At 48.5% G+C, this 13892-nt stretch overlaps 1 protein-coding gene across 3 annotated transcripts in view; it reads right to left on the reverse strand.

Moving 5' to 3' along the window:
* Positions 1-5262: 5262 nt before the first annotated feature.
* The window catches only part of LOC104994580 (tumor necrosis factor receptor superfamily member 10A-like), a 39061-nt gene continuing 30431 nt past the window's right edge, over positions 5263-13892 (reverse strand). For 2 of the 3 annotated variants that reach the window (XM_010848208.1, XM_010848207.1), the window contains exons 2-9: positions 12859-12958; positions 12122-12235; positions 11018-11129; positions 9946-10193; positions 9390-9503; positions 8859-8918; positions 7643-7709; positions 5263-5771 (exon numbers count right to left, since the gene is read on the reverse strand). In XM_010848208.1, coding sequence (XP_010846510.1) covers positions 8884-8918; positions 9390-9503; positions 9946-10193; positions 11018-11129; positions 12122-12235; positions 12859-12958 — 723 coding nt within the window. In that variant the 3' untranslated portion in view covers positions 5263-5771; positions 7643-7709; positions 8859-8883. The remainder of the gene's footprint in view (positions 5772-7642; positions 7710-8858; positions 8919-9389; positions 9504-9945; positions 10194-11017; positions 11130-12121; positions 12236-12858; positions 12959-13892) is intronic. The other variant, XM_010848209.1, reaches the window with a different exon arrangement.

Genomic DNA, 13892 nt, shown 5'->3' on the forward strand with positions numbered 1-13892 from the left:
TAACTGTGGTAATAAAACTCACTAACTCGCAAGTAGGATCTCAGACCTGTCAGAATTTCAGACAAAATACCGAGAAATGATCAACAGAAGCAGTGGGATGTCTCAAGATCAGGGTAAAAGGATGGTGACTCCTCCCCAGCTCCCACACCCCACCCTCCTTCGCCGAGTTGCTCACTTGCTCTGATGAAACAAGCCGCCATGTTTTGTTCAGCCCTATGGAGAGGTCCGGGCTTCCCTGGTGGCATTGGGGGTAACAAACACGCTTGTCATTGTTAGAGACCTAAGAGATGCCAGTTCAATCCCTGAATCAGAAAGATCCCCTGGAGGAAGGCATGGCAACCTACTCCAGTATTCTTGCCTGGAGAATCCCATGGACAGAGGGAGCCTGGTATAGGGTCGAAAAGGGTCTGACACAGCTGAAGCGACTTAGCAGGTACACACACACACATATGGAGAGGACTGGGTTCCCTGGTGGCTCAGCCGTGAAGAGTCTGCCTGCCAATGCAGGAGACTTGGGTTTGATCCCTGGGTTGGGAAGATCTCCTGGAGAAAGAAATAGCAACCCACTCCAGTATTCTTGCCTGGAGAATTCCACGGACATAGGAGCCTGGTAGGCTACAGGCCATGGGGTTTCAAAGAGTCTGACATGACTGAGTGACGACTAAACAATCAATGGAGAGGCCCACATCACAAGGACAAAGGACAGCCTCCTGCCAACTGCCCCAAGAACTGAATCCAGCCCCACCTCATGTGTAAGCTTGGAAGCACGTCCTTTTCCATTCAGGCCTTGAAGGGACCACAGCCCCAGTCTGGTCAGACTCAGTATCAGAGAACCAATCTACACTGAACCATTAGAAATGGTGATGTAATAAAGGCTGTGACAAACCTAGACACCGTTTTAGAAAACAGAGACATCACTTTGCCGACAAATATCCGTCTGGTCAACATTCTAGTATTTCCAGGAGTCATGTACGGATGTGAAAGCAGGACCATAAAGAAGGCTGAGCACCGAAGAACTGATGCTTGTTTAACCATGGTGTTGGAGAAGACTCAGGAGAGTCCCTTGAACAGCAAGGAGATCAAACCAGTCAATCTTGAAGGAAATCAACCCTGAATATTCGACTGATGCTGAAGCTGAAGCTCCAATACTTTGGCCACCTGATGGGAAGAGCTGACTCACTTGAAAAGACTCTGATGCTGGGAAAGATTGAAGGCATGAAAAGAAGTAGTCAACAGGATGAGATGGTTGGATGGCATCACCGACTCAGTGGACATGAGTTAGAACAAACTCTTCGAGATGGTGAAGGACAGGGAAGTCTGGCATGCTGCAGTCTATGGGGTCACAGAGTCGGACATGACTGAGTGACTGAACAACAAGAATAAGGCTGTAGTTTTAAAACACTAAATTTTAGGTTGATTGCACTAATACGTGCTCTTACCTATCCTGTAAAACTGCTCAGATGCATCCCATATGTGAAATGTTAGTCGCTCAGTCATATCCGACTCCTTGTGACCCCATGGGCTGGGACTTGCCAGGCTCTTCTGTCCATGGGATTCTCCAGTCAAGAATACTGGAGTGGGTTGCCATTTCCTTCTCCAGGAGATCTTCCAGACCCTGGGATTGGACCCGTGGCTCCTGCATTGCAGGCAGACTCTTTATCATGTAAGCCACCAGGGAAGCTCAAGCCTGTTGATTATATAATATTGCCCCTAACACCCTCACCCCCCCACCCCCCACCCCTGAGTTTCTCATACAGTGTTAACAGACACAAAAACAAATGGAGGCCCAGTCAGTCTTCTCCATTCAAGGACAACTTAGGTGATCTGATATAGGGGTCTCACACAGGCAACACTGCTTTTCAAGAATTTATTTTCAAGTAATTATAAATTCACCTCTTCCTCCTGATTTGTGATCTAAAATATTTTTCTTCCCACTCCTGATGTAATATGTAATCATTCACAGGCAGGAATGGGGGCAGTCAAGGGGGTGTGCAGCTCTGCTCGAGCACCTGTGCTCTGGGAAAGGGGACAGGGCTGGGACCACGGGGCTCCCCCAGGAAATCTAGGTGGGTGGGGGATCCTATCCTAAGGTCCAGGGGAAGGGAGTTGTGTCTCCATGAGGTTGCAGGGCTGAGCCACCAGACCCACTGTGATGAGGATGCAGAAAGGACAGCAGGGACACAAGGGGAAGGTGGCCCCAGAGTGGCAGGGGGCTCACAAGTGAGGGGCCACAGAAGAACCCCAGCAAGCAGGGCCCCACTAGCCCTTCCCAACAGCTCTGTCAGAGCCAGTCTGCACCTCCAGGGAGCCCAGCAGGCCCAGACAGGACTCAGAGACACCACAGGGGGAGGCTGTGCAGGAGCCTGGCCAGGCTGGGGCCTCTCTCCCAGGGGAAGAGCGGGGAGGAGGTGGACAGAGGAGGGGCTGAATTCCAGTCCCCCAGGAATCTGGCATCTGGAAATCTTGAGTCAGAGCAGAAGACACACCCATGCAAGATGAGCCTGAGGCATAAAGGGGAGAAGGAAGGAGTGGGTCACACAGCAAGAACACACCCCTGTACCCTTCACTCAGAACTGCTCCAGAGAACCAGAGGATGGGGGAAAAACACACACATGCCTCTTTTTATGTAAAATTACATATTTAATTTGGTCACAAATTTATAAAATTGTATATTTATCAAAAACTATATAATTTCATAACATTTTGATAGTTTTTATACTTTTTATAACATTCCACATTTGTCAAAATGTATAAAATTATATATAAAATTTTAATATTTGTATATAATATCACATATTTAATTTGGTCACAAAGTCATAAAATTGCATATTTATATAAAATTGCAAAATTTTTATGTAACTGCCATGTAATTTGGTCACAAATTCATCCAATTGCTTATTTATATAAAATTTTATAAAATTTTTATATAACATTGCGTATTTAATTTGGCCACAAATTCTTTAAATTGCATGTTTATAGAAAACTGCAAAATTTGTATATAACACCGAATATTTATTTGGTTCAAAATCATAAAATTGCACATTTACATAAAATTATAAAATTTGTATATGACATTGCATATTTAATTTGGTCACAAATTCATTACTGAAGTGAAACCTGAAGAGACATCCAGTCTTCAAGTAAAACTTTAAATGGTCACATTTGCACTGGCATAAAGCAGTAATGCTTCCCGGATGGCTCCACAGGCAAAGAACTCGCCTGCAGTGCAGGGGACACAGGACACGTGGGTTCGATCCCTGGATCAGGAAGATCCCCTGGAGTAGGAAATGGCAACTCACTCCAGTATTCTTGCCTGGAGAATCCCATGGACAGAGGAGTCTGGTAGGCTTAGTTCACGGGGTCGCAAAGAGTCGGACACGACTGAGCGACTAAGCACCCATCGGAAAGCAACAAAGGAGTCAAGTTTCACGTTTCTTGAAGGTTCTCATTAGTTAAACACACAATAAATGGGTACAAATGAATATACATGACAAATACTGACAAGGCTGATACTCTAATGGGCACTCAAGGAAGTCTTCTGAGAAATGGACAAGTGACCTGACACTTGACCATTTACTTTTAAACTGTTTTACAAATGCACATGCTTTTTGTAATATGTAGGTGACAGTTTCAAATTTTATTGTATCTTATTTATTTTAGCTGTGCAGACTCTTCACTGCAGCACACAGGCTCCTCTCCTGTGATGTGCAGGCTCTACAGCACAAGGGCTCAGTTGCGGAGCACATGCTCAGTTGAGGTGTGTGGGATCTCAGTTCCCAACCAGAGACTGAACCCGGGCTCCTTGCATTGGGAGTGCAGAGTCTTAACCACTGAAGAATTCATTTCTATCTCCTTCTGGGGATGAAGGCAGAGTGTCCTGCACAGAAGGAACAGCAAAGACAGGAAACACCTGACTTCCAGGAAAGGGAGGGACATCAGGGCCAGAGGGATGTAGCACCAAGACCACGGGGGTCGGCCCTTCTAAAAACACAAGTGAACTCCACACACTGTATCCATTTGTACCTACATTTTAGGCAATTCCAGTTTTGACCACACCAGTCACATCAACCTTAGGGAAGACAACATACAAGCCTTGAGATGGACTAGACCAAAAACCTCCCTGAGAATTGCTTCTGCCATTAAATTATCCTGCAGTGACTGGAATACTATGGAGAAGGGTTTAGCAGAAGTAAAAAAAAAAAAATTTTAATTAAAAAAAATACAAAACCCTAATATAGCAGGCATCTTAGGTCAGTTCTCACAGTATTTAAGAATCAGCATTTCTGTGTCTTTTCTGCAGAAGGTCAAAGCTTACAGAGGGGCTGAGATCCTTAATCAGCCAATTCAAACACAAAAAGGCAATTCTGGGCTCAGAGCACCAGTATCAAGGGGGGCCCATCTAGTGCAGAGCAAGCCAACACTGAACATAAACCAGGAGCCCGTCCATTCTTCCTCCCAGAAACTATGGCAGATCCCTGTCCTCTCTTCCTTGAGCCCAGATGGAATGAAGGTCACTGATAAGAGCAGACGTGACACAGAAACTATGTGACACTCATATCTAACCCACATCCCACCCTAACCTCCCAGATGAGCAGGAGGAAGCCCGGGGAATGACAGCCCAGTTCACGGTCACCAGACACAGCACGGGGGTGCCACTTCCCCTCCTTCTCTGCTCACTTGTTAACATCTGCCTATGAAAAATACAAATATTCACCCAACTATAAAGTTGACATGTTTAAAGCCTGGACCCTAAAGAAGTCGCCAGGCAATCCCAAAGTGGTCAAATTCCCCCAGCAGTGGGCTTGCTCTCCTTTATTGCTGTTGTTGTTTTGTAGGTTTTTGTTTGTTTGTTTTTGCCTCATGGCTTGTGGGATCTTACTTTCTGACCAGGGATTGAACTCAGGGCTCTCAGGGCAGAGTCCTAAGCACTGAACAGCCAGGGAATGCCCTCCTTTTGTATTTCTAATTGCTTTGGATTGCCAGCACTCAACCAGGTAGCCCACATAAACCTAGAAATTATATTTGCAAAATGTTTTTCTACACATATAAATATATGCACAAACATAAAAGTACCAAGACATACAAGATGTTTGCACTTTAATGATGTATATTACAAGTTATGGGGCCTCCCTGGTGGCTCAGTCAGTAAGGAGTCTGCCTGCAGTGCAGGAGACCTAGGTTCCATCCCTGGGTAGGGAAGATCCCCTGGAGAAGGAAACGGCAACCCACTCCAGTACTCTTGCCTGGAGAAACCCCATGGACAGAAGAGCCTGGTGGGGACAGTCCATAGGGTCGCAAAGAATTGGACATGACTCAGTGACTAACACCTTCATTATAAGTTACATCATTAAATGCATACATACTAACATGAATGACAAATTTCAAACAAATACAAATAAAAACTAGAAGTCTATTAAGAGTGTGTCCTGAACTCAAAGATTGAGGTCCTCAAATGGTCACGGCACAGCAGAGCCTGTCTCACTTTCTTCATAAATATGTTAATACTTTCCTGAGTTCCGCAGGCACTCTTGAACTGTCTCTTTTGTCAACCTTTGCCCCAGCATTTCCAAGGCATCCATCGGGGTGTTGACTGAGGTCCCCTGTCCCTTCTTGGTGACTGGCAGTATTTCACACAAGGCATCCGAAGAGACCCAGGCCTATTCTCTGGTCACATGGATCTCATTTCATGTGAGGCCCAACTGCCTCAGGAGCGAATCACAGAAGTCACAAGGAAAAGATAGCCGCAAAGTCACTGAAGAATACCTTCAGGCCTAGGTTGGGGGAAAGTCACAGAGACAGAGTTGGAACGGGCTTTCACAAAGGCCAAGGACCCTCAATTCAGGCCTAGACTTCAGGATGGGAACCTGAGGAGCTCCCCCTGCTGGTAAGCCTGCTGCTCTGCGCCCCTGACCTGCTTCCCAGCAGCAAACAAGCCACACAGGCACTGGGCATTGGACTTCGCCAGCGCCCAGAACAGTTGGGGGCAGTCCAGGTCAGCAGAGAGTCCTGCCCCAAGCAGGGGATGAGGGCCCATCTGGAAGAGGAGACTGCTGTCACAGAGGGAGAAGGCATCTGTGATAGGAGACAGAGGGTGGGACAGCGAGGGGCAACAGACCTCAGAGGAGGGCACCTGCCTTTCTCAGGAGGGTGAGGCCCCCTGGCTGCCACCTCTGCACTGGGGACAAAGCAAAGGCCTGGAGGGAGGAAGGTCTCTGGCCTCAGAGCCCGCTCGGCCTCACCGCCTGACACTGCGGTAGAGCTGGATGGGGACAGACTCCGAGCAAGAATTTAACCTTAAAATGGAGCAAACACCACCCGCCTCATGGACTGTGCTGCAGATTCAATGCTGTGTGTGTGAAATGCTGTGCACACCACCATCCACAGTACATAAGGAGGGCACCCAACACAAGTTTATATTCTCTAACAGTTACACTGAAAACATGAAAAATAACAATACTAGTTTTCATGAAATATGGTACTAACTCAAAGTATTCTAAAAAATTCCCTTTCAATATGTAATATAGATAGCTAATGGGAAGTGGCGTGATAACACAGAGAGCTCTGTGATAACCTAAGGGAGGTGGGATGGGGGCGTTGGAAGGAGGCTCAAGAGGGAGGGGATATATGTGCACCTATGGCTGGTTCATGTTGCTGTACAGCAGAAACAAGCACAACATTGTGAAGCAATTATCCTCCAATTAAAAGTAAGTTCAGAATTTTTTTCACTGCAATATGTAGTGTTAGTTGCTCAGTTGTGTGTCTGATTCTTTGTGACTTCATGGACTGTAGCCTGTCAGGCTCCTGTCCATAAGATTCTCCAGGCAAGAATACTGGAGTGGGTTGCCATTCCCTTCTCCAGGGGACCTTCCTGACCCAGGGACTGAACCCTGTTCTCTTGCATTATAGGCGAATTCTTTACCATCTGAGCCACCAGGGAAGCCCTTCAACATGTAATCAATATACAAAAAAAAAAAAAAACCTGTTAACGAGACAAATTACAGTCTTTTATCTGCCAACTCCTTGAACTACAGTATCGAGTTATATACTACAGCTTATAAGATTTAGCCACAGTTCAGGTGCTCCACGGGGCTTCCCAGGTGGCGCCAGTGGTAAAGAACCTGCTTGCTAATGCAGGAGATGTAAGATGTGGGTTCGATCCCTGAGTTGGAATGATCCCTGGAGGAGGGCATGGTAACCCACTCCAGTATTCTTGCCTGGAGAATCCCATGGACTAAGGAGCCTGACAGGCTACAGTCCATGGGGTTGCAAAGACTCGGACATGATAAAAGACACTTAGCATGCATGGACAGGCGCTCCACAGCCTCCCTGGGCCAGGGGGTGCCCTGCTGGACAGCACAACCTCTCGGATGTCTCAGAGTGGGTCAACCTGGCCCTGAGCAACCAGGGAGGAGAGAGGATGGTGGAGGAGGGAAGGACAGGGAGGTGTTAGGGGCCACTGTTAGAGGTCAGAGGGGTGCAGGGTGGCAAAAAGAGGAGGGGGCAGGGAGGGAATTAGAGTCCTGATGGTTCAGGGGCAAGCCATCCCCTCTCTGAGTTGCTCTAACCACTATGGAGATAGAAATTAGGACACTGTCCCTCCTCCCTCCACTCCTGATCCCCTGCCCAGGAGAAAAACACTCACTTTCAGTGGCGTCTGTTGGAACCAGCAGCCATCTTCTCCTCTGAGATCCTTCAGGTGCTGCTGGTTTCTGTAAAACACAATGGAGAGCAGCCTTGGTCTTAACCAGGGGTCCTAGGTTACAGAACTGAGCCTAGTAAACCTTGTTCTGAAATTCTGGCAGATGCAGCCGTAAGCAAATCAAAACCAATGCAGGATCTTTGAAGGGAGCGGACAAAAGAGTCATTATTTTATATACGATTGTATTCTTATAAAACTCTAATGGTTCAACAATAATACTTAAATGTGAATGTGTGGATGGATGAATGTTAAAAATTATGACAATAAATTCTATAATGAATTATGAGTTGGATAAACTCATAAGGTTATAGAACACTGTAATACATAGATACAGCCTCAACAAGAAATGAGCAATTTACCAAAGAAAAACACACATGGAGTTGAGGTATTATAAAACTCTTAACTTAAAATGCTAACTCTTTTCATAAGAAAAATATAGAATAGCTAAAAGATCTCAATTCCTCCTAGACTAATTTATAAATTAAGGTAATACTCAAAAACCTCAAAACTATTGAAATGATATGACCCCAAACTGTAAACGTCTGTGTGTGTGTGTGTGTGTGTGTGTGTGTGTATGTATACATATATAATATACACATGTTTAATCACTCAGTCATGTCTGACTCTGCGACCCCATGGACTGTAGCCTGCTGGGCTCCTCTGTCCACGGGGATTCTCCAGGCAAGAATACTGGGGTGGGTTGCCATGCCCACGTCATATATATATATATATATATACACACATATACATAGTGAAAATACTTCTATATGTTGACAAAGAAATTTTACTTCAAGTAGATTCAACTTAACAATACTTTTGAATTAAATGTAAAATTCCCACTATGATGAGGAATGGCTTAAAAGTATGTAACAGTCACACAGAAAAATATTATGTAGCTCTGACTCCATCACTGGGTCAGTGATGGGAGGAGTGATTACCCTTCGCCTGCCCTGTTCTAGACGAGGGATGTGGTGACAAGACAGATGAGAAGTAGCATCAGAGCTGCCAGTGGACCAGAGCAGGGGGTGGGCTCCCTTCCCTCCATGCCCCGCTCTCCCTCAATCACCACCTCCCCAGAGAAGAGGAGACCTGACCCATTGCCTCTCCCTGTCTCTACCATAGTCCCAAGCAAGCAGAAAGGCCAGAGCCCCATACTCACCAACAGACAGTCTGCTTGCTGCATCTCAGGACTGGGCGTTGTCTTCTGCAGCTTCTTTTTCTGCCAAGGGATCAGAATGGAAAGTCAATCTCCATTGGTCAGCCTGTTGTGTGCATGGTCCAGAGCACCAGACCTTCCTGGGGGACATAAGTGCCAGAAAAGGGCCTCGAAAAAGCAAGGCACTGACCCAGGAGTCACAAACCCACAAACCCCTACAGCTTCTGGGGGGACAGTGGGTTCTGCCTTCCCACCTACACCTGTGCTGTGCCCCCCAAGTGGGCATAGACTCAGCACATCTGGGCTCTGCTGATGGCACCCAGACTCTGGTGTGATGCTAAGGGGAACTGAGCACCCCTGCCTGACACCCCCCACGCCCCAGGCTACAGAGTGAGGGTGTCTCAGACAGTAAGGACAGGGCCAGCGCTGCCAACCAGCCTTAGGACAGCTCTCAGCAGGCCAGTCTCCCTCCTACATTCAGCCTAGAGCCCCCAGGCCAGTTGAGAGAGTCAGGGACAACAGTATAGGACAAACCGGGGACTGTGTCCACCCTGGGCTTTGTTGCGGGACGGAAGTAGTTACTGAGGGTCTGATGCCGCCAGATGCTGGAGAAACCGATCACCTTGTGCCAGCACTCATTAAAGAGACCTAGAAGAGAAGAGACATCCACTGAGTGGTGGGGAGGGCGCTCTTGCCGCACCTCCCTTCCTAGGGACAGGGTGCAGGTTGGGGGCTCAGACACTGAACAAAGCCCCGGGCCTGTGACGCAAGCGGGACATTCTGAATCTGGAGAACCCTCAGGGAGGAGAAGAGAAGGGAGAAATGAAGTAAAATGAAACCCATGTAAAATCTCTGTGCAGTGCTACTGAACCACCCTCTTCTCCTGCCTCCTCCCACCAGACTCGGCCAGGGGGAAGAGGGGACCGTCAGCTGAGCTGGGGGCCCGATGTGATCAGTTTTATAGGACCAGGTGAGGTGGGAGGAGGAGGGGTTTCTTGGGGAACAGATCAGAGACAAGCCAGGAGGAACAGGAGGATTGGGGAGATGGAGGAGGGAGCCAGCACCATCTCCTTCCCTTCTAGAACCTTACCTTTCAAGCAGCACCATACCATACATCCGATTAGGAAAACGGTGATTACAATTCCAGTTACAATTCCAATCATCAGGCTTGAAGGGCCTGAGGAGGGAGAGGGAGTCATGGGTAGTCTCTGGCTCATGGTTGCTAGCTCTCCAGGAACTGGGGCCTCCCCATGGGCCAGGGTACCTGATTCTTGGTCCACACACTTGATATTGCTCCAGAGGGTACAGTTCATGACCATGACCTTCCCATCAGGGCACCTGGGTACAGACACAGGGGGACTCATCAGGGACAGCTGGCTGGATGAGGAGAAAGAGGGGGCAGCCTCCCGTCCTGGGTCCCCTGACAAGACAGTGGAGGGGAGACAGGCTCTTGCTGTCTGCAGGGGAGGGTCCCCTCACTCCCTCTCACTGGGCGGGAGAACAATCCAGGATTGTGTACTACGGCTCCCGGGCTCCTACTGAGTGTTCAGAGCTGTCCTTCAGGAGCTGGGCTTCCTCTGCAAGGCCCGCCTGGCCTCCCTGGGCTGCACGGGAAGCTCTGTGAGGCAGGGGGGTGCCTTGTCCAGCTCAAGGGTCAGAAGGGTGTGGGCACAAGTTTGACTCATCCTCCAGTCAAAGTTGAATATGAGGCCCTCTCATCCACCTGTTGACTCTTCCTACCAATCTCAGCCAACACTGGAGCATCAGAGGATAGTGAATTACTATTGGCCCCTGAGTCCCCAAAGAGGAAAGATTCAGGTGCTACTGGGGAGCAAGGGGCTGGGTGTGAGGCCTGTCAAGTTGGCTCCGGTTTTATAGGAACCTTGAAGGAGTACACACATGGCCTCCTCATGACTTCTGTCTGCTGTCAGCACTTCGGTCTTTCTAGGCCGCTCCCGAGGAGACGTGGGAAGGGGCCACCGGGAAAGCCGTGCAGGACAAACAGTGGTGGTAGGGAGCACTGCTGCAGGCTCAGGAGACCCCACAGGCACAACGAGCTCTGGGAGGTGGGAGGGGCTTCACAGAAGCAGGAGACAGAAGTGGGTACAAGGAAACTGGGGTCTCCTGTGGGTTGGAAGCCCCCCTAGGCTCCTGTGTCTCACCCGGTGCTGCATTTTTGACAGAATTCAGGTGCATCTTCTCCACGGAAAGTGCCAGGTTTGCACTGACACTCAGAGTCCTTGGTCGGGGTGCAGCGATTTTTTTCTTCTTCTCCTAGAGACCAAAGATAAGGTTTTGAGAGTGTGTTTCCCTCATATGTCTCTCAACCCTTCTTCACAACCCAGATCTCCATCCACTCGGTTCAAGAAGTAATTCGGAGGGCTTGCTGGGTGGTCCAGTGGTTAAGAATCCGCCTGTCAACGCAGGGGACGCAGGTTCCATCCCTGGTCTGGGAAGATCCCACATGTTGCGGGGCAGCTAAGCCCGTGTGCCACAACTACTGATCCTGTGCTCTAGGGCCTGTGCACCACGATGAAAAGCAACAAGGAGTAGCCCCCCTCACCACAACTAGAGAAAGCCCTTGTTCCACAACAAAGACCCAGAACAGCCAAAAATAAATGAATTAATCTTTTTTTAAGTAATTTTGTGGTCATTTTCTGTGGCAACACACATAGACCATCCATAGAACAGCCACTGTTCAGGCGTCACCAATAGAGGCATAAAAGGGACTGTGCATCATTACGGATTGCATCAGGGTTGGGAAGAGAAATGAGAGAGCCCAGAAAGAAGTGGGCTGGGGTGAGGTGTAATCTGAGACGCTGTGGATGGAGAGGAACCCTTGGATGATGTCTCAATGGGTGATGCCCTGCTGGAGAGGCAGAGGGACCTCAGGTCATGAAGGCTGAGAGAGGCTGAGACCCCAGAGCAGAGGGCATGGCGCCCGCAGGAGCCTGGCCCAGGATCAGACACATGACACAGCTCAAACCCAGCCCTGCCCCACTCCCCCAGGCCTTCTGCACTGTTACCATCCAGCTCCCTCCATCAAGGGACACGTTATTCTCCTCTTTCCAGCTGTGTTCTGAAAGACTTCCTTACCAGTTGGCATGCGTTATGCAAATAACTTCTGTTTTCATTATTTTACTGACCTAAGACAAGATGAAAACCTAGCTGGGCTGGAAATCAGATCTCTGACTCCTCGTCCCATTTAATCCCATCTCATCACCCAGCACCCTAACTGCAGGCATGGGGGAACACAGGTTCTGTACCTGATTTGCAAGTCGTGCAAAGTAAGCAAGAAGGGAGGGTGTTTGAATGACTGGTGTAGTCTATCCCATCGGTGCATGGGGCACAACCTCCAATGGCTTCTTCCATGTAAAATCCTGGGAAGGAAGGGAAAAGCTGGTGAGTAAATCCCCGCAGGATTCCCTGAGGCTGCCAGTGTGGCTGGGGAGGCCTCTTTTGGCCATCTGTGGAATCCACAAGGGGAACTCTCCTCAACCGGGCTTTCACCTTTTGATTCTTCATCTAACACATACCCTAGACCAGTACTGCCAACAGAAATATATTACAAGCCACACATCCAAGTCACATTCATAGCTGGCACATTAAACAGTAAAAAGAAAGGCCAGGACTTCCCTGGTGGCTCAGTGGTAAAGACTCTGCCTGCCTATGCAGAATACATGGGTTCGATCCCTGGTCTGGGAAGATCCCACAGGCTGCAGAGCAGCTAAGCCCACGTGTCACAAATACTGACCCTGCACTCTACAGCTCGGGAGCCACAACTACTGAGCACACAGGCTGCAACTACTGCAGCCCATGCACCCGAGAGCCTGTGCTCTGCAACAGGAGAAGCCCCCCAGGGAGAAGCTCAAGTACCGCAACTGGAGAGCAGGCCCCGCTCTCCACAACTAGAGAGAGCCCATGCAGCAACACAGCCTCAGCACAGCCAGAAATAAATACACAGACATGAAGACAAGGGTTGGAGACCAGTCCTAGAATCTACCTGGTGGACATAACTTCTGCTGGGGGCTCCGTTCCAGTGGGGCTGATGACTGCTGGTGAATTTCATCCTTCCTTACAGACATGGCTGAAGCAGCTTTGACCTATGGGGACAAAGCAGGGACAGGCATGAGTGGCTTCCACACTCTCACCCCTTCTAGGATCCACCCCACATTTCCTTGACCACTACCTGCAAAATCAAACAGAACTGGGACCTTGCTTCCCAGCTCTAAACTCTCATTCATGTTTGTTCTTTGGCCTTTTGTGCCAGCAAGTAACTTACACTTAAGTTTTTCCCCCTGTATTCCTTCCTCTTAAAATATGTTTATTCCAGAAAGTATGTGCTCAGATACGTCCAACTCTTTGCAACCCCATGGATTGTAGCCCATCAGGCTCCTCTGTCCATGGGATTCTCCCAGCAAGAATTTTGGAGTGAGCTGCCATTTCCTCCTCCAGGGGATCTTCCCGACCCAGGGATCAAACTTCAGTCTCTTGCATCTCCTGTGTTGGCAGGCTGATTCTTTAACACTAGCACCACCCGGGAAGCCCAGAAAGTATGGGCAAGGAAAATTGTTTTTATAAGAATACAGAAACCATAGAGATCCCCTGGATTAGAGAAAACATCCATTATTTTGTGTCTTGACTTCTTCTATTTGACCATATGTGTGAATACTCTCAGGCTCTCTCTTTCTTTCTCACATGTGCGTGCACACACACACACATACATTTTCACAAATGAGGGCTCTGTCATGCATACAATTTTTCATAATCAGGATATAGAATCACATATTGAGTAATGGACTTGTGGCTTTAATCCAACACGTGGTCCCCAAAAGGAAGCTGTCAGTGTTCCACAAAATACCAGAATCACATGGAGAAAGAAGAAATAGCAATACAGGGCTTTTAGCCAAGTCTCTGTGCTAAAACGGAGAAGGCAATGGCACCCCACTCCAGTACTTCTGCCTGGAAAATCCCATGGATGGAGGAGCCTGGTGGGCTGCAGTCCAGGGGGTCGCTAACAGTCAGACACGACTGAAC

The sequence above is a fragment of the Bison bison genome, unplaced genomic scaffold (assembly GCF_000754665.1).
Source record: "Bison bison bison isolate TAMUID 2011002044 unplaced genomic scaffold, Bison_UMD1.0 scf7180017864261, whole genome shotgun sequence".
Taxonomy (NCBI): domain Eukaryota; kingdom Metazoa; phylum Chordata; class Mammalia; order Artiodactyla; family Bovidae; genus Bison; species Bison bison.